The 25,456-nt window shown below is 39.0% G+C and overlaps 1 protein-coding gene across 1 annotated transcript in view; it reads left to right on the top strand.

Moving 5' to 3' along the window:
* The first annotated feature begins 7,467 nt into the window (after positions 1–7,467).
* CTTNBP2 (cortactin binding protein 2) overlaps positions 7,468–25,456 on the top strand; it is a 123,999-nt gene continuing 106,010 nt past the window's right edge. Inside the window, exon 1 of the mRNA XM_052667910.1 lies at positions 7,468–7,572. Within this exon, the coding sequence (XP_052523870.1) occupies positions 7,486–7,572 (87 nt within the window). The 5' untranslated portion in view covers positions 7,468–7,485. The remainder of the gene's footprint in view (positions 7,573–25,456) is intronic.

Raw genomic sequence — 25,456 nt, 5'->3', positions numbered from 1 at the left:
ATGTAATAAAGTAAACTTTATGGCATATAGCAAATCGTGCTTAAATATAAGCTCTTAGAGGCGCTATACTTTGAAAACAGACTTTGGGATCACTAATGCGGTAACTGGTTGGCAGCTGCAAAAGCAATAGGAAGAAGTCTTTATCAGAACACTGTTCATGGCTTGCAATTCAGGCCCTGACTTCTTCAGAGACCCGAACTTCCCTCAAGGGACTTCAAGTTCTCTAAGGCCCCTACTGTAAGAAAGATAAAAAGTCTTTCCAGTGGAGAGAATGAAGACTGTAGTCTTCTGGAATTTTTTGAAAAAAGCTTTCCTGTTCCTTGTAATCAGATCTGTTTCTATAGTAAGAGGGGGAAGAGTAAGAGTTCAGCTCAACCTGTTCCACTGCAGCCTGACTGATGCTGCAATTAGATGTCTGTCACCAGGCTGCTTGGAAGCAGAGCTCACAGTTCACATGCTGCAGCGGGTTAAGATGCTCTAAAATTTGTTCTTCAATGAATTATGAAGAAAATTACCTGTCTTTCCAGGTACGGGTGAGAAAGGCTGTAGATCTATCAGCTCTCATATGTTTGAATTGTATCTCTGTTGCAAAGTGTGCAGTTATCACCAGCTGAATGTGGCAGCCAGTTTCCAGCCTGTCCCAGGGGACGAGGAGACCAGCCTAGTTAGAGAGCAATGTCAAGCTCAATTTCTTTGATTTTTCAGCATGTAAGTGATGGAGGTTTGAGATACACATAAGTTCAAACCTGAGCTACATCTGCAGCAAAGACCTAAGGCTTTGAGAATGCCAAGTACAGCCTTTTCCTTTTCCTACTTTTATTGCATGTTCCATTTTTCCTTGCATTAAAAATGAAGTAAATAATACTTTTGGCTCGGAAAATTAAAATTATTTTCTGTATCCCAAATGGCCAAGTATATCCTGTGCTACATGGGATTCAAGTTATGTGAGAGCATTAGATCTCAAGTACTATTTGTCAGCTTTTCTCAAACACACTGGTGCTTTCCATTTAGCCCTGTTTAAAAATGTCTTTTGCATAACGAATTAGGAAATAGGACAAAACAACAACAAAGTAATCATTCGAACCTCTTGAGAACTTTGCAAGCCGTCATTTATCATCCTCATGGATTTAATTAGTTCAAGAGCTGAGAAGTAGAAGTATTTATAACACTGGAGTAGCTCAGAGGCAGAACAAGCAATGTTAGGTATCTGAAGATGGAGCTCAGCAAACTGAGGTCAGCCAAAGACTTTCAGAGGCCTGGGAAGATTTCTAGAATGACATACATATACCTGGATGATCACCAGTGGAATACCTTAGTATTAAACTTGGAGTAGTTAATAATCCTTGGCAAATATGGTTATTTATTTATTTATAACATGGTGTGTGGTACATGGCAGGAATTTATGTGTGATGCAGCTGTATATAAGCACTGACTTCGGAGCCCATTTCCAGGCAGGAGAACACTGACAAACATTTCAAGTGAAACAGATATTAGGAAAGTGTGTACTGTGAAAACCAACGAGGTGATGCTTGAATGCTATTTGGCCCTATTCAAGCATTTTCTTTCAAGTGGATTGCACGGCAGAGTAACAAGTAAGTGCAAAGAGAAAAAGGGGAGCACTTGGCAGAAAAGAGCAGGGTAGGATGAGATGTAGCTGTGGAGTGACGCAGATTTACCAGTTTGTGAGTAGATCACAGTTAACACTGGAGGAAAGGAGGTATTTGTTTACAGCTGGCAGACTAGAAGCACCATGAGACATGACCAACTCAGCCTCCTGTGTCTTGAGAGGAGAAGGCTGGGCAATCTGAAAAATACCCATGTCAAATGTTATTTTTTAAAAGATAGGAGAGTATACTGACAATCCAGATTCAAATTCAAACATGGCCCTATGTTCATAGCTCTAACATTCATTTATGATGAACTTCGGATAATATTACATTCATAAATGCAGTGTATACTGGAACATTCTGGAAACTTGTACTGGAATAAACAATGTGCCACAGATGGAGAGATCATGGAGGGATCAGCATATATTTTTCTGATACCTTAGGCCAAGGTACTGACTGCAGTATAGTTTCTCATGCTAAGGTTTTTTAGCATATTTTTCCTTAGGTTTGATGGCGAAGACAGAACAAATTGTCCTTGAAATCTCTAACATGTTTTGTATGTCAGTGTCTGTTCTCTCTGACATGGAAGGAGTGCAGTGAGGAAGCCATGCTTAGTATTCTGCAGAGTGCCAAGAGCTAGAGAGCTCTGAAGGGGAAGCTCTTCCCTCCAACAAAGTGCTTCAGGGAAACATACATCATACTGCTTTTCGGCCTTCAAAATATTTGCCTTTGTGAAGTGTAATGCAGTTTGGGGAAACAACGCTGGTAGCATTTTTGTATGAATCTGGATTTCTTATATTATTGTGCAGCACAGAAAAAGGAAGTACTGAATCATCCACATTATTCAAAGTAATAATATGTTCACAGGACTGCATTTGTTTGCATATATGTATGTATGTTTCTTTGTATATGGATCATGTGTCTGCAATTATACATCTTATTACCATCAGGAAGCTAAGGTTCTACTCTACCTTTAATGATGCTGTCCATAGTCTTCCCCCTTCTCCCACACTCACTTTGCTTAAAGGTCTCACGTGTAGTTCTTTTCTTTTTTCTTAGAGAGATTTTGGGCTGATGCTGGTATTTTGCAAATATAAATCCATTTCAAAAGTTTGTCAGTGTTAATCTGTCACACAGGTCTTTCCTGAAAAATTCCCTCTCAAATTTTCCCTGGTAGTCCTGCTTAACAAGAACATATGTGCTTAGGCTGGTGGTGCTCTAAGACCCCTGCCTGTCATACTGACAAATAAGGTTGTGATGTTCCTTGAGATGTCTCTGCCTGTTTGGATTAACCTGCTGTCTCTCATTTTCTTGTTCTACTGGACTTTTTTTTCCCCCTTTTTCTTTTGTTTTCTTTGGTGATTTGTATAGCCCTTAGAACAAAGGAATGTTGGTCCTTGTGGATTAAAGTAGTGCAAATAAATAACAATAAATGAAAACTGGACTCACTAATAATGCATGCAAACAGGAGGGGAAAAAATGAACATCAAAGCCTAAAGGAATGTAGGTAAATGAAATCATACAGACAAAAGGAGAAATAAACTCGGGAAAGATATTTTTTTTTTTTTTTTTCCATGATAAAAGACGTAATCTGTTTTCTATTTGAAGAGTAATGGGATTTTCACAAGGTCTTTGTCAGCTAACTTAGATTCATTAAGGTACCAGAATTCTATTATTTTTCTCTTTTTTCAAGGTAACGATTTGGGCAGCAAATAAGAGATTCCTAAGCAGCTGCCTATAGTGATTGTTTCATGTGTTTAGGCTCTCTGCACCTGGAGAGGCTTTGGAATATGAATGAAATTAGAGCCCTTACAGAATATAAGCAGCATCAAACACCCAGGGCAGACATTCTTTGCTCAGAAAAACTATTGTGCTGAAGTACCGCATGCAGAGCTGTGCTGGTATGTGCTCTGTGGTCTAGCTTGCAATGCTGAATTGCAGCTAAAAAGGCTGAAACATACCTTGCCTTTGCATCTGCCTTTCTCTATTAAAGTGTCAGTGAAAATGCTGTACACAAAGGGCAGCTTGTGGTTCAACATGCCTTCGTTATGGTATCACTGAAAATGACTTCATTGATTCAAAAGGAGCCTGCAGGAAGCATTCTGCTGCAAGCACGGGTGGGCAGAGCTCTGGGCAACTCTGGTGAGTTGGTGGGGGTTGTGTCCAGCCCACTGGGAGGTGGGCAGCAGGGACTGGCACTGCATATCTGCAGTATGCCCGGTGCTTAGGTTGTGCAGAAAGTGACAGGGACCCAAACTCTGCTTCACTTAACCCAAAGCACTGCGCATGAGATGCCTCTGCAAGCTCTGTTTCCATGGAAATGAACATTAGCATCAGCTTCCCCCGTAAAGTGAATCTATTAGGCCGAGTTCAGCAAAACAGGTATTTTATCCCATTTCACTCGGGAGAAGATAAGGATTAGATGGAAATCTCCACGTGGCACTATAAGAGCGTGATTTGATTATTCCTTCAGGGCTTTATAAGATTGGGAACTACTAAACTGCATTATGCAGGTGGAACAATGCCTCTTTATGCTGAAGCTGACTCAGATGCAAAACTCTGCCAAAGCCTGAAAAATCCTACACCAAAGGAGGACAAAATAAATTTGAATACGTCTGCCCTCAAATTAGACTTTATTACTGATATGATCTTCCAAAAATTGAATGATTCTGATTTCAAGAAGCAAATGAGGTGTTTCAGCTGTTCCACAGATTTTCTGATGAATTGGATACATTTCCTGCAAATAAATTATCATAGAATCATAGAGTTGGAAAGGACCCAATAAGGATCATCCAGTTGACCTCCTGGCTCCACACAGGACCACCCAAAATTCAAACCCTATGTCTGAGAGCGTTGCATAAACGCTTCTTGAACTCCAGCAGCTCGGGGCTGTATGCCCACTGCTCTGGGCAGCCCGTTCCAGTGCCCAACCACCTCCTGGTGAAGAACTGTTCCTAACCCCCAGCTGCCCTCCCCTGGCACAGCTCCATGCCGTTCCCTCGGGCCGGGTCGCTGTCACACAGAGCAGAGCTCAGCGCTGCCCTCTGCTCCCTGTGAGGAGCTGCAGCTGCCATCAGGCCCCCCCTCAGCTCCTCTGCTCTGCGCTGAGCACACACAGGGACCTCAGCCCCTCTAGAGCCTTCCTTGCAATAACACAAAATTATTAAGCCATGTAAATCAAATGAAAGCAGATCTCTTCTGTGACGATATTAAATAATTAATTAACTCTATCTGAAATGTGGGAATATATTGTGGATGAAAGGAGAGCATTACGTGGATTTGTTCCCCATATACATTATGCTGCCTGATGGACCTCCAAGCTGTCAAAGAACTGGCAGTCTCCAAGGAATATTCTCAAAAGGAAGTTTTTCCATGTATCAGAAGAGGCTTCAAAGCACAGTGGATCACTGAAGTTTGACAGAACAAGTACAGCATTTACTTAGTTTTAATAGAGTAATCTTAATGAAGTGGTCAGTAAAAGAGCTAATGCAAAAATATAGAGCAGTTTTTCTCATGAGACCTGTTCCCTTTTCATACCTGTGAGCCAGAATATCTGTAGGACAGGGAGGGCTGTGTCCTGTCCCGTGCATCTAATTACCAATATTCTTGGTAATTAGAAATGAAGCTTCAGAATCATTACTTTCTTTCGTTCTGTGAGACAAAGCTAAGTAAGAATTCAGTTCCCAAGCTGGATTTATGGAACTCAGTTCAGTTAAAGAAAAAAAAAAAAAAAAGATGTTAAACAAAAACCAAAGACAATTTGGCCCCTGAGACAGAAAAACGATTAAACTCTTATTTAATTCTAATTGTGTTACAGGTCCTTTTGAGTCTTGATATAAAATAAAATAAGAATGAGCGTGGCCTACTATGTTGATTTATGTGAGTTCTGCTCCTGGAGTTTATCTGATGAAGTAGGGAGAAAAAAAGAGTCCTTCACTGATGTACATCAAAAGAAATCAGGAAAATCTGACCTCCCCTCTCATGGAATGCTGCAGGGCAGAGGTTGCTCATCATCCCATCCACATTACCAGCACCTTACAGAACCGAGCCTCTGACAAGTCATGCTGTCTCAGTAGGCAATCATTACAGGTACTTATAACATTATAGATAATTAATGCTTTTTCTGTTTAAAGATGAGGAAATTTCCCTACTAGCTTCCTAGAGTCCTTCCATGTAAAACCCATATCTGTAAAGTTTACAAGTAAACCTACACAGTCTCTGTCACGTGTTATTATTTCTTTCCTTGCAAACTAAAAAGTATATTATAAAATCCTAAAAATGATATTATCTGTCAGTTTAAAACATAGGAAAAATAACCATTTAGAACTCCACATAAGAAATAATATTGCTGTCCACAAAAATGAGGTTATAAAAGTGTCTTACCCTAATTCAATTAATTCTATTGGGGCATAACCTGTTCTCCTACCCTGCAACAATATACTGCTTATAACCTGCTCTTTTAAATCAGTTCCTGACCAAATACGTCCTCAGTTCATTAAAAATTATTCTACAAGTGTAGCTAATAAAAGAACTAATTGGGACACAAGGCAATACCCTCAGTTTCTTGATAGAGTCTTGACATTTAACACTTTTAATTAAGGGTAAGTGTGCTGGTGTTATGATGAGCAATGAATTGTTCAGCAATGATACAAAGTACATTTTAGAATCCTTTCTGGAGAGAGGACAAATTTTTAGTTTGATTTTGGAACAGCTGGACAAGGCACTCTTTATTTTTCATGTACCAGTTTTTGGAAGCTTCTGTTATCCACTTGGTCCTATTATCCTACATAATCTTCATTGTTGTTTCTCAAGTTTTCTGGATTTTGTTGTCTGTAATAGAAAAGTAAGGCTATCTTATTTCTTTCTTATTATTTCACTGGTGATATTCCGGTCAAAGATCTGAAAGTAAGTTCGAGATCTCCAAAAACACAGAATTTTGTTTTGTTTCCAAGATCAGTTCATATTTTCATTTCTCCTCTCCTTCAGCTCACTATTTTATGGAGGCAGGGCTTATTCTTATGACACTTGCTGGAACCTTTGTTCCCATTACCATTTAGGTCAACAGAAGTTGCAGTTGTCTTGGAACACAGGTATCTTCAGGCCATAAGTCAGATCTCGTACAAAAAGAGGGGCCTAAAATCGCTAGGGACAAAGTCTTTATTCCAATTGCAGTTTGTCCAGAGATCTTACTTATGCCCCTTCCATCCACAGACAAAAACTCACTTGATCTTCCACTTGGATTCACGCAGCTGGAAATAAGGATAAAATTAGTACTATAAATTCACCTGGGCTAGTAAAGCAAGTTCAAGGGACAGTGTACAAATCTGATTATGTATTATATCCATTATGTATATATTTATTTCATTGCAGAAAAAATAAATGAAAAATGTCACAGAATGCATTGTTTGCAGTGCAGTTTTTATAAGCACTTTTGCTAACAGTAGGAGGTCCAGCAGCATTCATAACGGAACTGAATACTTCACAGATCAGTTTTAACCATTTTTAATTGTTTGTATTCTGAACAAGGAGAACTTACTGTAATTATTATAACTCAACTTACAATGAAACAATTACAGGCAGGAATCGAAATTATGGATCTGAAACATTTTTATCTGTTGACTGTTAAGAAAGCCACCATGCTAAAGATCCCATACAAAAGAAACAAAATTTAGACTAAAGACGACGATAAAGATATTAACATCTGATCAGGCATCTACAACAAGTAAAGTAAAAAACGCTTTTTCCACAAAAAGCCTTATTACTCTGGGAGAAAATCCTTCTTTGCACACAGAAGGACAGATCATGTGCTAGGTCTAATTTTTGCTGATCCTTATATATTGTACGGTAGGGATCTGCTTTATCCTCTGGCTGTCTCTACATGACATGCGATTTTTCACAGTACTTCCCACTGATTTTCAGAAACCAGGAGGAGCTCGTCATGGAAAACAATGGCAAGCAAGACATGGTGAGTTGTCTGCTCATGGCAATTTAATTATGTTGTCTTACAGTGATATCGAAAAAGGTTGCATGTTATCATGACGATCACTTGCTCTTGTAGCAGCTGTAAAGTGGAAAAGAATTTCTACCTTGTCTTTCACAATCTAGCCATGTCTGCCTTCTAAAGCAATTGCCATCTTTTCTTTCACTTCTGTTGTTTCTTCTGAATGTACGTCAATTCATTAAAGTGATGAAGCCATGTAACTCCACGTAAGACAGATGCTGCCTCAAATAGGAAACATTTCTTCATTGTAACTTTTATGTTTATGGTCTCTCTGAAAGCACTGCAGAAACCTTGGGTGATACTCTTGTTACAGTAAGCATGACTATTTTTGGTGTATGTTCATATTTCAAGATTAACAGGGGAATTTTTTTTAATGTGGCAGTTACTATAGTGACAGTGACAGTTTCAGAGAGGAAAGATGGTATTGTGATAAAGATATTGTACTGGGATTCAGATCAAATTGTCAGGATCTCTTTAGAAAGGGTCACTTAGATCTTTCTATTTTCCAGTGTTTTTTATTGTCATGGCAGCATTCTGGTGCACAAGCCATTGATCTGAATTGCAGGAGCAGAGCTACGTGTGTTTTTTTCATTCTGCAAAATCCTTCCCCTTTACAAAAAAAAAAAAAAAAAAAAAAAAAGGCTTTGATTCCACATAGAAACAAACACGAACCTCTTGAAAGCTATTCTGTGAAACAAAGCAAAATTATCCTAGACAAGTCAGATGCTAAATACCTGTACTTTGTGCAGACAAGTGACTGGAATCCAGGCTGCCAGCCTACTTCAAGAAGGACTATATTGTTAAAGCTGTCAAGAAATTCCATGCTTTTCCTTATTTTGAAAAATGATTTCATCCTAGAATAGAGAAAACTTTGCTTAGCAAGCAATTTTTCATAAGTGGTCTATTTCTATGAAATGTTTAACTTGTAATAATAGGTATTTTTGCAAAGATTTATTTTTCTTAAAGATCAGCTATAGAGTGGACCAATTACACTGGTCAGTTTGCAGATAAACGAAAGAAATCTTTACTGATGTAATACAACATACAGTTTATGAGGCTTAGCTCTAATTCAAGTTCAGTCAGAACCTGACCGCTTACATTTCAGCTATTCACCCATAACTAGCAAGATGCAGAAAGCTTCTCATAGTCACAGCAAAACATTTTCCTGATGTCTGCCCAGAAGCACAGTGAGAACTCTGTAGTACAAACCTCTTCAACACCTACTATGTAAGGAGGCTATCCATACACAGGCGTCGGCAATGCCCATGGTAAGTAGCAAGTGCCCATGGTAATATTGGTGATTGCCCAAGTGGTCCATTCTTGCCTCTAATGCCAGAAATGCACTTGTTTTAAAGTGTGACAGAGCCTTACACGCCCCAAATTTACTGTACATATGGAATCATTCATGGCTGCTGGCAGCTGAAATGTTCATGGCTAAAGTCCCAGTGACAGCTGAGATGAAGTTCAAGCTGTTGATCTTTAGTCTGTTTCAGGAGCTATTTGCCATCTTGGAGTTGGTAATTAGCTATGTGAACGATTGCTGTCTGTGGTCTGCAAACATAAACTACTGGGGGAAAACAGCTGAGCAGAAGAGTGCAGAATGCTGGTCATCAGGTGACCTCTGGAAATCATGGGTTTTTTTGTAGATTCCAATAGGAGACTAGTGTGAAACTGAATGAGCTGGCAGTGATGTTTCCAGTTATAGATGAGAGACCAGTAAAGAATCTTTTTCTTATTCCTTCATCTCTTAGCAACCTTTGAATACTAGGGAAAGTCATACAGCTCAGCTTACATCCCCATGGTGTACACTGTGCTACTTAATGTTGCCCTGGTGGGTCTGGGAGTGTCAAAAAATCAATTACTGTGTTTCAGAAAGGAATCACAGAGCAGTTTTCTAGGCTACCTCTCTAATATAAGTCTTTTGGATAAAGTCTTTGTCCACTCTCTTCGCACCCACTAAGCAAGAACACCCACTAAGCAAGTAGGTTTGCAGAGCATGGTAATAGGAGTTTTGTAATAATGCCGTATCCAGAAATATCAGGATCTCCTGTGGCAGGAGTGTTCATTTTTTTTGCAGTAGGATAAGCTCATTTTCTGTAGTTTATCTTTCTACTCTGTGGCTTTAGTAAGCCTGAATCTAAAAGGAGAATGATGATAGAATCTTTCACTCTGGGACAAAAATCTGATTTCCTCATAGCCACATAGATAAGTCATAGCCTTATTGCTATGGCATGATGACAATACCAGTACTTCTTATTTGGAAGTGATTGGGTTCATGTGGACAGCATTGGCATTATTGCCATTTGCATGGAACTGAAAGGCCTAAAAAGCTGATTATGCTGTAATGTTTGAAGCGAGGATTCAGGACATGGTCCTGAGAGCATTCTAATCCTGCTCAAGCACAATGTGGCTTAAAAGCCCACTGTTTCATTTCAGTTGTTTCCTCCCTATGCCTGGAAATCTTCTCTATCTTTCAGACCAAGTAATTCTTGTTTAGAATAAGGTGATATGAAGTCTGAAAGAAATATTGTTGTCACCTGAGCTTACTCCAAAAATTAACTTTTCAAAGGGCTGCAGAATCAGAGCAGGTCTCTGTTGGTTACACTGGCAAGAAGTAAAAGGAGTAGTATTTAGGTCTTGAGAATATAATTCCATCTGAGCTGGTGCTTCAGCCGGATCTGCAATATTTAGCAAGATGGGTCAGGTGAGCTGCTTCACAATGGGACCTTGTTCTTTGTATAAGCTAAGCAATCCAGCAGTAGGGGAAGATGAAAGTTCAGAATGGTCAGCTGTGTTATAACAGACTTTGGTCTGCCATGAGGGGTAGGTGAGGGTCACAAAATGGTAAAGAATGGTAGAGATAATTTATGGTGCAATAGAGACCTATGTCATGTTTAAGGCCCTATAGAAGTGGCAGTAGATACTGTCCTGCCATGAAGACCTTGTCAGTTTCAAGGCCTCTAATTTAAATTTAAGAGCATAAGATTCTAAAGCACAAGTTTTGCTGTAAGTTGGTAAAAATGCCATCTTGCTGTCATTAGAGCCCCAGAAATCTCCCCTCAGGAATCTGGTGGAGAGACTTAGTGTTGCTCTTTGAATTGCCACTTCTTCACACTGCTGGATAGGAGCTGAGGGAATTGTTCAATGGCACTCGAGTTGTGGATTTCCTTAGAACTTTGTTTTCATTCCATTGCCTTATGTTACATTCATATATTTTGGGGTGATTCCAGGTTTTGTATCATTTCAGGTTATCTTGCAGGCAGTCATGTTTGACAGTGTGCTTCTAGGTTGCATTACTTTTCTGAAAATTTCCAAGATATTGTTTCAAGGAAAACCCTTTCCCAGTTCCTCTGTATCCTAAAGCATCTTTTCAAAAATTCCAGCTTTGCTATGTGCACCAGGCCATGGTACAGAATGAAGAGAAAGCCAGGAATGTCTGACTACTATGTCGGACTACTGTACACAGTGACTCTCAAATAGTAAAATGCACGAGGACTCCTAGGAGCAGCAGTGGATTTGGATCTTAACCAATGGGATGGATACTTCAGCACAGTTACATTGGTACTATTCAAATTTAGGGTGTTTTTTTTTTTCTACCTTTTCACATCCTGCATTCCTGCATCCTGCATCCTGCATGGTGATATAGCATATAGATGAAGCTGGAAAATAACCCCACCAGCACTCTTACCATTAGAGCAACCACCCACAATTAGGAGGTGGATTGGAAACATTTCAGGTTGAGGAATACTCATAACAGAGCTCTCTGCAGACCAAATATTTATCCTGACAGGCTGAGTGACTGCAACCTGCTACTCTCTAATTTATTCCTAGTTTGGCATCTATCCTCACAAGAGATAAGAGAAGATCCTGTCCAAACATAACCTATGCCTGGGGTTTCCTGTGGGTTAGTCTTTGGTATCTCCCTACACAACATTCAAGATCACTCAATTTTGCAAGTTCCATAGCAGCCTGCAGAACTGGGAGAAAAAGGTAAAATGCCATCTAAGGTCCCTTTCTGTAGTGCTTGGCTTTTAATCATTTCAACATCAGATTTAGAAGGGGAAAATTGGATTAGTCTCACCCTCATTAGGCCATCTGGAGGTGGATGTTTGGTCCTGACTAATCTTTTCAGTTTTTTACGTGCAGTGGTAGGATAGGTACTTCCAGGGATCAGTTCTGAGCTCTCTCAGACAGCTATTTCATTGTGATCTCAATCTCCCTCTGCAACCGTTCACAGTTAGACTTTAGATCCAGTTTGAATTGCATCATTAATCCAGACTAATCTCTGGATCTCTGCTAAAGTGGGATAAAGTAGGTGGGATATTATTCATTTCAACAGTATTCCATCACAATATGGTCCACTGCAGTCTGTACCTGATCCACAGTGCCTATCACCTACCTGACTGACAGTGCACACAGCAAAAGCATTCAGAACAACTGATAATTTTTCAGAGGAGATTTCAGTTAAAAATTCACCAGTATTGATGCAATATACATAATGTGCAATGATTTACTGAATGTTCATATTCAAATTAGATGGGAGTTGAAAGGAAAATGAGAAAATGGTGGTCTGGGATCTATACATCAGCAAACACAGCATAACGAACAGGTTCTCACGAAGGGGGAATGACGTAGTTGTAGCTTCTGAGTGTTTGAAATTTAAAAGAGGGTATTTTACAACCCTATCCAGATATAGCTATGCGTCCATACATATGCAGGGCATTGAGGGAATGCAATGTTTTACTCAAGGGCAAAATGATATCCCACCTGCATAAGCTGTTCATCCCTTCGACACCATAAGATTATGCTGTCTTTTCCATGGAAGCTTTGCTTGTGGTATTTAACCAGATCTAATACGCTTGCTATTAGACAAACATTGGGAGTTACAGCATCATTATGATACAAAGGAGCCTGATGGAAACTGAGGGATCTTGCCATATAAGGAACAGTTGTAATTGCTGCAATGTAGCTCTGTGGATAGTATTGAGTATAATTAAATTGAGTATAATGATAGTTTTTGTAGCTCTAAAGAATATGCATAAGTACTTTAAAACAGTATCTTTTGTGCCTGATGTGAAGGGCATCATACATGCAGCTTGTGTCAAACTCTTAGTTTTCAAATGTCTCTTTCGCTATAAAACAGTATTTTTAAGGACTCCGATGTTTGAAGATGGGAAGTTTATCTATTAACCAGATTGGTTATCTCAGAATGGGAACTTCTTTTCCAGTACCTGAAGGGCAGAAGTACAGGAACAGCCTGCAGTAGTGGCTGCAAGCCACGGCAGGGCTGCTTGGTCCTCGACCAGCTGTGCGGTGATCTACTTTCCACATTCAGTGTGGTAGCCTGAGGGCTGCTCTTGCTTGGGCCAGTTTCACAAATCCCTGGCCTTGCTGCTGTGATTGCTCAAAGCAGAGGGAGCACTTGGGAGGCATGGAGAAAAAGGTGCCCTCACTGCAAGAGCTCACATTCTGGAGCATTCCTCCAAGACCTGTGAAAGTAGCAAAGTCATCTATTGTATTAGACTAGTGGGAGTTGCTTAGATTTTACGTGTTGCCTTTGGAATGCCTTTGAAGGCTTATTAGGTGATTTTTTTTTTTTTTTGGTAGCACCACTATGTTTCCTGTGTTTTTTGTGCATAGTGATGTAGCAGTAACTAGTATTGATCAGTGCGTTCTCTAATAGAGTTCAGTTGTGGCAGAAAATCTGGGATTGAAATAAATTTCAATTGTTATTTGGATAGTTTGTATAGGAGATACTTTGAAAAAATATTGCTTTGATGTTATTCTAAAAAAGAATAATAGAAATGAAGGTTTTATTTTCCTTCCGCCAACTCTTCCTTTTTTCTCTGATGATCATCAATTAATTTAGTTTCCTGTATTTTGAAAGAGTTGATATGTGGCTACTCAGTCTTGCAGGAGGACAGGCACTGCAAAGTCTTAATGTTTTGGGGCACACATCACTGATGATAGCACAGGTCTCGGGACAGGACAGGTTAAGCATGTATAGAGTTTGCTTAATGCAATGTAAGGGAATATCTTTATCACTTTGGGTCAAATCTACGAAGCAAATTTTTATTGGAAATGGCCAGAATATTTCTGAGTAAATGAAATTCTCAAACACAATTTTTTTACAAGGACGTATGAAGACAATTTTAAAAGGAAGAGAGAAAGAGAAATAGAAAGATTTTAGAAACACTGTCAGCAAAGTAGTGGCCCTAGAAGACAGAAGGTGCTCAGCCAAGGCTGAGTTAAAGAACTTCCATGCACTGCTTGCAGGTCTAGATTTGAAGCTCTGGCCTATACATCCTGATCATTTAAGTATCCATCTCCTTACTGGAATAATGTCAGTATTTTACCTTACTTATATGTCAATAACTCCTTTTGAAAAATTTTGGTTTCATTCTACTGTGCAGTGGAACAAAGCTGTTTAGAGTGGATGTAGCCATCTTTGTGTATGTAAGACTCATTAGTCATTCCAAAGATTCATACCTATATAAATAAATCATATCTGCTTATGTTGCAGCTTTAGTAAATAGGAGATTCAGGTATGTAGTCACAGTTTGTTTATTGCATTATGTAATAATTACTCTTTCCAGAGCAAAATTATTTTCCCCACAAGCACACATAAAAGAGATACCCAGCAAACTTAATGACGTTAGTAGTAGATTTTCTATACATGTGTATAAATTAAACAGACTTTCAATGAAAAAGAGTATAATACATCAAGACATTTCAGACCCAGAGACGGAAACTTTACCCTTTTGATTACAAGAAGTTTGTAGACTACAAATGGACCCCGTAGTCAGTTATCTGCATAGATCTCAAAATAAAGTGCTTGGAAAGCATAAGGCAGGTTATATTCAGATATTTTATGCAGCTTCAGCATCTCCTGCAGCACTTTTATAGATACATCGTCTCAGTTTATAAGAAGGATATGAAAAGTAGCTCAAGTGAAATTCCCCTAAAATAGTTTTTTTTTTTTTTTCCACTGTACCATATGTGATATCTCAACATCATACATTCTGCAAGGGCATGAGAATTTTGCAGGCATAAGTTTTGAATGAATTAATTCACTTATTTGTGGTTTGCAACCTACGAGTAAATAACTATCTGAAATCCTGCTGATGTTGCTTCTGTGTATTATCAGATAAAATTATCTTTTGTTCAATATAAAGCTGTGTTGAACTAAAAAGCCATTAAGAATTTGAAAAAAAAAATAATTCCTAGAATGTATAAGAATATATGCACGTGTTTACTCACTTTTAGGCATTAATTTTGTTCATGAATGTCCTTTGGCAACAGTTGTATAAACATCTATCAGTAAAACTTCTGCTCCAGATCACAAGAAAACAGCATGGGAAACTTCTGCAATGGAATTGAGCCATTTGTATGAAGATTAATACTTGTGTCTAAATCCTGACAGTTGCCTTTTAATCATGTTTGGAACAAAACCATCCAAAGGAAGAGAAAAAGGGTTAATGACACATCTTCCCTGAAAACAGCTTGGACAAACATGGTTCACTGTATAATTTAATTTTTAAAGACCAGATTTATAGATCACATCTCACTGCATCAATTATTCCTGTAAAAATAGAGAAAATAACTATCTTCCCAACAAGAAACAGCTGTGTTTTTCCAATACTATTAAAATTTGAATTAATACTTAAAGGAAAAAAAAAATGAAGAGAATAAGTGGATTATAGGCATTACTTGTTCCAAATGACATAATTCCACCACAGGCTCTGCAATAAGTATTTATGGTAAAATGATACTTCAACTTTAAACTATCATTGCTGAGCTCTTATTTGTATTTACTGTAAACTCTTCTCCATGGAATTGGTAATCACTCTCATGAACAAAAGAAATAAGCAAAATTCAACATGAATAGCAAGCCTTCAGTTTAAAAACATGGTTAATTAAATCTCAGCTCTACTCTTCACAGATTGTTTTTCACAACCTGATTTACTGTCAGGCTCCTTTGGATGCTCTATGGTTTCCCCATCCATACGTAGTTGGCACTGCCGGAGTCAGCAACAGCCTTCTAGGAGCATTGCTGGCCCTGTTAATGTGTTCAGAGGCAAAATGCCCTCCCAGGTTACTGCAGCATTACCCTTGATGCCTATCCAAATGGTGCCTGTTGAATAGCTTGGCTACAACAATGGAACAGGTCAGTGAAAAACCACTTTGTTTTTTCTAGTGACTGCTTCAATAAGTATCACACAGTAAGCACAGCTGGTGTTCTTTGTACCCAAATGCACCACAGAGCATTTGCCCCTATTAAACTACATTTTGCTGGACTGTGATTAGTCATCCTAGCAATTCTATTCATCGGTAGCAGTAACTTGTCTCTAATCTCATTATTTACTCACCCATCTTGGTGATAACTTCATTCTGTGGTTATAATATTAAACTTTGATCTATGTTCCATTGATAAAAGCATCAAAGAACACCGGAACGAAAAGTTACAGGATGTCCCAAGATACACCCTGGGTGTTGGAGATAGAACTAATTATGAAGTGAAACTATTACAGTGATATTTTAGTACACAGTTCTGAATAGAGAATAGCTTTTTGCCTGTCAGCTCCCACTGCACTTTCAGGGGTCTTTTGCTTCTGTTAGAGTTTGTAGAAGTTTCTGCAACAAATCTTAGCTTCCTGTAAACATATCTGCAAAACATGATATATATATATATTGAATCTTTAAACCTAACTTAATAGATTGCTTAGATGCTTTCAGGTAATGACTGGCTTAATTGTTTAAATCCTTATCTGAAAGCAAGATGGTAATTTAACTGTTAGATATGGAGGAAAATAAGTGCACAAAAGTCCAAGGAATGGCATCATAACCCAACCACATTTATATCCTTCAAATTACCAGCATGTGTCAGAGACAGAACTGAATGCTTTCTTACTTTTCTTATATTCTTTAAATCTGTTGTAGAGTTGAGATGAAACGTGGGAGGAGACCTCTGGGAGAAGGCAGTGTACCAGTAAGATTCAAGGAAATTAGTTCAGCAAAAAAGAACAGAGGTGTCTAAGGTGAAATACAGAAGGAAGAAGAATAAAAGAAGGACCCTATTAAAGCAATAGCAGCTAAAGCAGCTAAACTTCTCCAAAATGTTGAAGTTCATGAGATACCAGAAATGCTGCAATTTTCTGTACATAGAATGTGCTAGTTTTTAGATTCAGACCCTTTCTAAGTCAAGATGCACGTTTCACAGATAATAGAGGAGCACTGTCCTGCAGTGATTGATAGGATTTAAAATAATGGCCTTCTGTCTCTAGCAAGGCAATTCTCCATGCTTCAGATCTTATTAATAATCAGGTAAAATCTCTCATGAAGTGATGACTTCAGGCTATCTGTGCAGTGACTTATCAAACAGCCAAAAGAAATAGGTACATGACAAGTGCTGAGAATGTGACAAACATATAATACCATCTGAATATATGCTGGAATACCTCTCCTGCCTCTTTCATTATTGTTTTAGTTTAATCCTTGTGTACATTATACGGGCTAAAACTCTCCTATGATTTTAATACTGCATGGATTGACCAAAGGACATGATTTAGGTGCACTGCTGTGATTTGGCAGTGATTTTGCAGGCAGAAATGCAGGAGGGAGCTTCTCCTCCCCTTTTAATATACATTTACCACCAGCACAGAAGCATTTTCCCCCTCTACCTCTAATGACTCAAGATGCCTGAAGCTCTTAGTTTGAAAACCTGAATTTACCTCTTGTTTTTTTTTTTTTCCCTTTCCTTTTCTCTCTCTACGTAGGACGAATGATTCATTTTGTTCTCTGAAGCTATTTTGAAAAACTGCTTCTGCATAAGGGCACTGAGGCCTTCTGCTTTTTATTCAGCCTTGGGAATTTCCCATGCTTGCCACCAAGGCCTTGGTAGAGTCAACGTCAGGATAATTTTGAGTCACATGAGAGCAATGCACACCTTTATATATATATTTGTGTTAATTTTGCTTAAGAAATAGTTTATTTAACAGTCATTACCTTGACCATGAAAGACCTAATTTCTTACCAATATAATATTTTCTCATCCTCGGTTCAAGAAGACCATCCTGTTCAGGAGGGAGGTCAGGGCTCTGTTTAAATCACAAGACCATCAATGGAAAGAATGCATAAAGACGTAACAGGGATGAACCACAGTGTGAATAGGTCACTCCTCAAAATAATCAGATTTTTTCTTTTATTGTCTATTCTTATATAGAAGGAAAAAAAAAAAAAAAAGCGAAGCATTTACTTTAATTCTCAACTTGTTGGTCTTAATTATCTTCCTTATTTCTACTCATGAGTCTTATACATGTGTATGAATTCAAAAGTACTTAAATATGCACCCTTCAGTGAGCTCTGCCTAACCAGCCTCACACAGACAGCACGGTGAGTCCTCACAGAGCAGAGAACTGACCTGCGCGCAGTTGGGTGTTGGCCAACTGAGGTTGTTTTCTGTCTCCTGAACCAGCTTTATTTTCTTTGTAATACACCAGAATTCTACTTTGCCTCATCACAACAATGAACCACTCCTGGCAAGGTGAAACTTGCCAGTCTATTAATGTTATTTTGACTTTGGAAAACCAATCATTATATATGCTCAAGCGGTTATGAAAATGCCAGGAAAGCTGGAACACTATTGAATTTGATTGAAGAAGTATTATTAATATGCTTTATGTAAAATCAAACAGGTATTTCAGTGCACTGTGAGCACTTTCTGAAACAGATTAAAACACTTGTCACAGAATTCTAGATATCGTCCTCCTCTCTGTCAGTGTGCTATTAAATAGTGTCATATATATGACAAATGTGTTTTCTACGCACTGAAATGTTTTGTTTTGTTTAGAGTGGAGGGGATATGCAGCAAAACAGCACTATTGGGCTGTATTTTTAGCTGCTGCAAATTAACACAGTTCCACTGGGAGTAGTGCCAGGAATTTAAAATGAATGTTGAACTTCTTGCAGTAGAATTGGCTACTGTGCCACTTCAGTGATACAGAGGGCTGGGGTGTAGCAAACATTTGGAAAAAAAAACATAATAAATTATCTCAGGATAAGCTTTGCTTCACTGCCAGGTGAACAGAATAAATTATATGAAGCTGCAAAACATTCAGTGCCTGTACTGTGTTTCAGTGCTGGCGTTATAAATGCCCTATACGGGCAAAGCTGGTGCATAGAAGAAAACCATACCTCCCGAACAGAGGAGAATTCCCTGTGTGCAGACTCTGAAGTGATGGCTGAAAACCCCGTTGTTTATATTCAGCATGGGGATTCGCACATTCTCAAATGAAATCCCTGTTAAAGAAGCCATATGGTCATTATACTATGGCTGGTAGCAAGAGGGAAAGTGTTATCATGAATCAGAAATCAGATAAGAGGCAGAAGACTAAACAGTTAACAAATTTCCTTATTTAGATAGCAAAATGAGACAGCAAAGCTTGTGTTTTAGAATCAGTTACTATTAGAAAAAACTATTTGGAGTCCTACTATTCCTAAAAAGGCTAAAAAGCAAAAAGATGAAAATGCAATAAAAGTTGGAAAAAAGGTGCTTATCTATTCATACAGCCCCACTGAATATTAAATCAAGCACATCAGCTCTGAAAAAAAAGCAATTGGCACCATGGGGGAGACCTCTGTGGAAATACTGCTATTCAACATGAGGTCCTGAAGGCGGAAAAAGTCAAAATATTGAGGGAATGGAGTAGAAAATGCAACTGGAAATAATCTAATATTGTGTAAATCAACCTTTCCTGGAATGCTATATTCAGCTTTAATCATCTTGTCTAAAGAGAGATATAAACAGGAAGGAAAAGGGTTCACAACTGGGTCAGTTACACCACAATCACTAGAGGAACTCATCACACAAGTCACCATTACAGTTGAAATTAAAAGAAAAGGGCTAACCTTATGGTAAATGAATGATGAAAACATCAACACACAGCAAACAAAGCACTACTCTGTCAGAGCTCTGCAGGGGAAAACCAACCAAAGTACTACCATAGCTAATAAGCATTCTTTTCAAAGGTCATTAGCAGTTTGCCCCAGCTGCTTTCAGCTCTCAGAATGCCCTATGTTATGGTTAGAAAAGCCCCAGCTCTGTAAACCCAACTCTTTAAAAAATAATTACAAAACATGGCAACTGAGGTATTGATGTAATTCCTTGCTTTCAGTTGGAGATAGTTCTTAGTAGAAAGACATATGAAGAGCATGGGGTGCATTAAGATCACAGCTGGCAGGTTGAGGGAGGTGATTCTTCCCATCTACTCTGCCCTGCTGAGGCCACATTTAGACTATTTTGTCCAATTCTGGGCTCTCCAGTTCAAAAGACAGGGTTGTCCTGGAAGGAGTCCAGTGGAAGACCACAAAGATGATAAAGGGCCTGGAGCATCTCCCATATGAGGAAATGCCGAGTGATTTGAGTTTGTTCAGCCTGTGGAAAAGAAGGCTGAGAGGGGGTCTAATAAATGTTTATAAATACCCAAAGGGAGATGGTAGGCAAATGGATGAAGCCAGGCCTTTCTTGGTGGAGTGTAGCAACAGAACAAAGAGTAATGGCCTAAAACTTGAACATGGGAGATTCTGTACTATCATGCAGAATTGCTTCTTTATGGTAAGGGTGACAGAGCACTGGAAAAGGTTGTCTGGAGGTGCTGTGGGGTCTCCTTCTATGGAGATATTCATGACATGTCTGGAAACCTATCTTGTGACCTATTGTAGAGTAACTGCTTTAGCAGTGGGGTTTCACTCAATGATCTCTTAAAGTCTCTTCCAACCCCTGCAGTTCTGTGATTCTATGATTCTGTGATACAAGTGAAATAATCTACAATTAAAGAAAAGCAAAAAAGGAACCCCAAAACATAATCCTGACAGAAGAACCAGAGTTTGCAGATTATTGGGTGGTTCAGCTGCCACCAGATTGGTGTGCAAAGTCCATTCTGACATGAATTCATCTCTGGCATCACTGGGAAATGGAACCCAGTAACACAAAGGTTTTTTATTCATTTCCCCTGCCCCCAAAAAATATGCCTACATCATAGGGTTCTGGTTTTAGCAGTTCAGAGAACAGGAATGAAATGAGGCATTTCCCTCTTTTAAGATGTAGTTTTAATGTGCAGCTTTTCCTGGTTTCTCTTAACATGCAATTATTTCTTCCTTGATAAGATTCAGTTAATTGGTGAGATAATGAAGCAGCTATTCCCTAGGAATTGTTATGTAACTTACATTACCTTTTCTTAATACAATGGGAGATATAAAAATTAGCAGCCTTTTGTTTCTCTGCTGTTCAAGCTCTTTACTGCATTTGTTTTACAGACCAAACAATTGTCTTACGTACTAATTGTTCAGTATTGTAAAATAAGTTCTCCTAAAACTCAGGCACGTGGTGTTTTAACAGAGCCCCACTTCACGGATTTGCTCAGCAAATGTTTGTTTTGTCCTTATTAATTAAAGTGTGCTTGTAATGATACACTGGCTTGATTTCATTACATTTCATACATTCTAAAGTCAGCGCTGGAAGAGTACAGTATAAGCTGCTGGGCAGAATGATTTACAGATTGTTCTATATTAACCTGTGGTTCATGCATCACCGAGTGGTTTCCTCCCCTAATTAGAGACCAGCCAATTGCACTATTTATAATTACTTAATATGATGAGGATTTATATAGAGAGAGATAAAATAAAGAGATTTAACAAAAACACCAAGCAAGGATCAAGATTTAATTAGCACGGCAATAACTTCTGGGGCACTGCTGTCTCCAAAATGTTCTTTTTATTACTTTGCTCTGAGACTGCTGTCTCCATGTGGAAAACACATTGGCAAAGTAAAAAAAAAAAAAAAAAAAAGCAACAAAAAACACAGAAAAAACCCCACCTTGGAGTCTTATGTAGAAAACACAGACACAGAAATCTTGTGATTTGAATAAGTGTGTTGATGCAGAGAATGGTATTTCAAGATCTATCTCTTAAAAAAAAAAGAAAAATGGAGTAATTCTTCCATATTGTAAGCTGTCACTAATTCTGTTACAATGCTGGATTACTGAGAGGAGAGAATAACCCTCTCTTCAGATTTCCCTGCATCAATTTCTGTAAAGGCAACTGCATTATTTGTTCATATGGAAATTTGCAAAAAAAAATAATAATAATAATAAAAAAATAAAAAAAAAACCCTTGTGAAAAGCAGCCTTAGCATTATAAAACCAGATTCTATTTCTAACCCAGTCCATTTCAGAACTGAGCACTTTCTCAGCTTTTTTCTCTTCCTCCCTTCCTATTTCAGGGGCTAGAGCAGCTCCTGTTGTCTCACTAAGCTCCATTGCCCGAATGATTCCTTCTGTAGCAAGTTTGGATTAAAGTGTTAATGACCTCTGCTATGATTATCCAAGTAGCTGCTTGCTCACTTGCTCTCCGTATCTCTCTCTCTTATATCTATATGATCCAGGTAAAATAAGGAATGCTTAAACGTGCTGCTTCCCCCTGAAAGCCGTACTGACAGAGCGATCTCGGGGTGCAGCCGTCTGTGAAGTTGTGCCAACAGAGCAGAGAGAGCACCTGTGTGTGGGGGGGAGATGGGGCACCTCCAGCAGCTGCATTCAGCCCAGCACAACCTCTCACCAAAGCAAAAGTCCTGGTGAAGGAAATCTTTCTCCAGGTTTAGGAATATTTCCAACTTTTTTGGGCTCATCGTATCTGCAAAGTAAATCAGATGATAAAAACTATTTTCTATAAAATCTGATCTGGGAGTACCTTGGGAAAGACTGAATGAGCTTTTGAATTCAGTGGCAGAAACGTAACGTATAAATAAAGCTATGAAATTTTAAACCCTAGCTGAAGCAAGATGAAGACAGAAAGTGTTTCAGCTGAGCCAAGATAACAAACACAAAGAAATAGCACATTTCCAAATGAGAAATAAAAAGCTCTGAAACTTTTGGAAACAGATGAAAAATAAAGAGTACAGCTCATCTCTTGCCAGCACCTTTCTGGAGTGCTTTCAAATACTCCTCTTTAACACTGGTCAGTCACTAACACACAAATACATATGGATAAAAGCACACCTTTGTGAAGTTAGGGACTGAAATGTCCACTGTGGCTGTGGCTGTCGACCTGTGCTACCACTTTCCAGAGGTGAGAGAGAAGGGACACTGGGCAAGTGCCAGCAGGGCAGTTTTGCAAAGGAGATGGGGAGTGGGGATCAGGACGAGTTGTGTGGACCTTTGGTGGCTGCCAGCCCCAGTGCCAGGCAGGCTCCATCCTCACCGTGACGCTGAGGAGTGCCGCACACTCTTCAACAGCTGCCCACTGAGATACTGACATGTGTTACAGGTGGCTACATCTCACTTATGCAAAGGAAAGGACCTGCAGAAGAGAAAGCCTGTACTCAGCAAAGGCATGGATGATCTAGAAGTACAATTTAAGTATATTTTAAAGTACATATTAAGCAATGTAGTGCACTTACTTTTGAAAGATGCATCTATATGTTTCTGAAGACCAGACACAAAGCTTTAGGCAGCAGTGGGCAGACTGTGGCTTCGCATGGGTGGCATGTACCCTCTGGTTTTGTCAGAAAGAGGAAGGTGTGACATTGTCCTTTATCAGAAGGAGAGGAGGCTTCTCTCAGATGGCTGAGAAATGGCACAATGTACTTCATGAGCAGCTGTGCCGTCTGCCCACAAAAAACTGAGATGAGGATATCTGTATAGCTGCTCTGTGATGCTTTTAAAAGCTAGGGCTGCATGTTTTATTTCAGTGACAACATTACACTGCACTCTAATCAGCATGTTTTGGAATGTTTTTGGAGCAATCTCTGTCGATTATTTCTAGTCTACCAATTCATACCACAGTGAAAAACCTTCATACACTCTGGTCTCATCCAGCTTGCTAGAGCAGCAGTCTTCTTTCAAACTTTCTAACACACATTCAGTTAACAAAATACACAAAATCAGCAGCGAACTGCTACCAGCACTGTTGTGTTGCAGAGCAAAATGATGGGATGAAGCCAAAGGGAGTTGGATTGCATCAGTCCTGTGAGATGATGAGGGGTGCTGAAAGGATGCACTGTGGGGAGACAGCCGGAGGGGCTCAAGTGCAGGCTGATGGCTTCCAGAAGTCTCTACAGTTAAGCTCTCAAAAGGTGTGACCTTTTGCACCTTTGGCTGATCTGGTCCAGTGCTAGATGGGAGATTTAAACAATGTTGTACTAACAAAAGGGAAGAAACAAAAGCTCTGAGTTCTGCCTTCTAGCAGTGCTCTGTTATGTGGACTCTCATGAACGCTGTAACTTGCTTTTTCCATGCTCTCCCTCTCTCTCTTTTAATCTCTCTCTGTATAGATTAATAACTATTCTATGGATGCAACAAACAATTGATGAAAGATGCTATATAAAGGAAAACAGTATTTTTATACAGTGTTGTACAAAGTAGGCCACAGTGCTCCCATTTTTATATTGTTCTTCTGAAGTCTCTGATGTTTCACAAGGGTAACCAAGATCCACATATAGTTTCTTTGCTTCATGCTCTGTGAAAACCTCACGCTAGAAAGCTAAGGGTTTGTTTTATACATTACAAATATCACAGTGATTTATACTGCCTTTGACACAAAAGATTTCCTTAATAAAGCTTTATGGGTTTGGTGTGTTATTTAATCACTCAGACTGGTCACTTGTAAAACCTCAAGTACCTTCCTAAAAGTTCTGGGAAAGTTCATACCCCATATTCCATGGGGAATGGCTATTGTACTAAATAGCAAGTCTCACTTCTGAAAAGAGCCTTTCTTTTTTAGAAGATAAGTAATGGTAGGATAAAGGTACCCTAAAGGTAAAGTGAGGTCAAAGCTCTTCAGAGGCATCAGATGATCTGTCCCGGAAAAAGAACACTGGCAGGCTGAGCTGATCGAACACTTAGGATAACTGACTGCTGGCTAACACACTATAGCACCCTATTGACTTTCCAGAACTCGTCAATCCATTCAACTGCCCATGAATTCATGAAAGAACAGCACATGTCAGGAGCTCTGCTACAGTTCTAACTGCAAGCAAGGCAAATATTTCTGCAGCACTGCTTTTAAACCTTCATCTTTTAAACCTTTGCACTTCTTCAGGCTGACAAATAAACTTTCTAAGACTAGTAAGCTGCTTGGAAAAGAAATCCCTTTGCTTTCCTAAAGAATCTCTGGAAAGTCACGTGGCCTTGACTTGTTGGCCTGTGCAATAACATCTGCTCTGAAAAATCCTCTGTTTTTTCTCTCTCTTAATCCTGTCAGTTGTGCAGTCTTGATTATATGTTTGCACAAAAGGGAATAGCATTTATAATGCATATATATAACCTATACAGCTATGTTCTTCCAAAACAGAAGTGCCTATCTATTATCATCAATCATTATTGCTATACTCTATCACTCCCCTGATGGTTTACAAACAAGAACTTCGTTCTCGGTTTCTGTTTCAATTTTATTTCCAAAGACCTTCACTTGCTAGCAGTCCCTGGCTGCCACAAGACTTTCTCTCATTCTTCTAAATGAAGACCTTGTGCCTTTGCTTCCTTCTCTTCATGTAAGCTTTTATGTATTTCCTTCAATGTGATGAAATAGCACAATGTCAAGTACTGTACATCTTATGAAGTAATTAAAATGTGCTAGAAAGGGATCGTTGTAGTCAGTCGCAGGAATGAAGGAAGAAATAAAACCATATTCAATTAGAGCCAAAAAGAAATCCCTAAAAGCTCCTGCACTCTCAGAGAAAGCAGATGGTTCAAGGCTTACATCGTGTGTAGAACTGTCCTGCTACGCTGAATGCAGAGAAATCATAGAGCTGCTGGGCCAAATCCTGCACTCACCAGAGCATAAATCTACAGTA

This window comes from Tympanuchus pallidicinctus, unplaced genomic scaffold (genome assembly GCF_026119805.1).
Source record: "Tympanuchus pallidicinctus isolate F22 unplaced genomic scaffold, pur_lepc_1.0 scaffold8, whole genome shotgun sequence".
In the NCBI taxonomy this organism is placed as follows: domain Eukaryota; kingdom Metazoa; phylum Chordata; class Aves; order Galliformes; family Phasianidae; genus Tympanuchus; species Tympanuchus pallidicinctus.
This window is presented reverse-complemented; position numbering and strand designations above follow the sequence as displayed.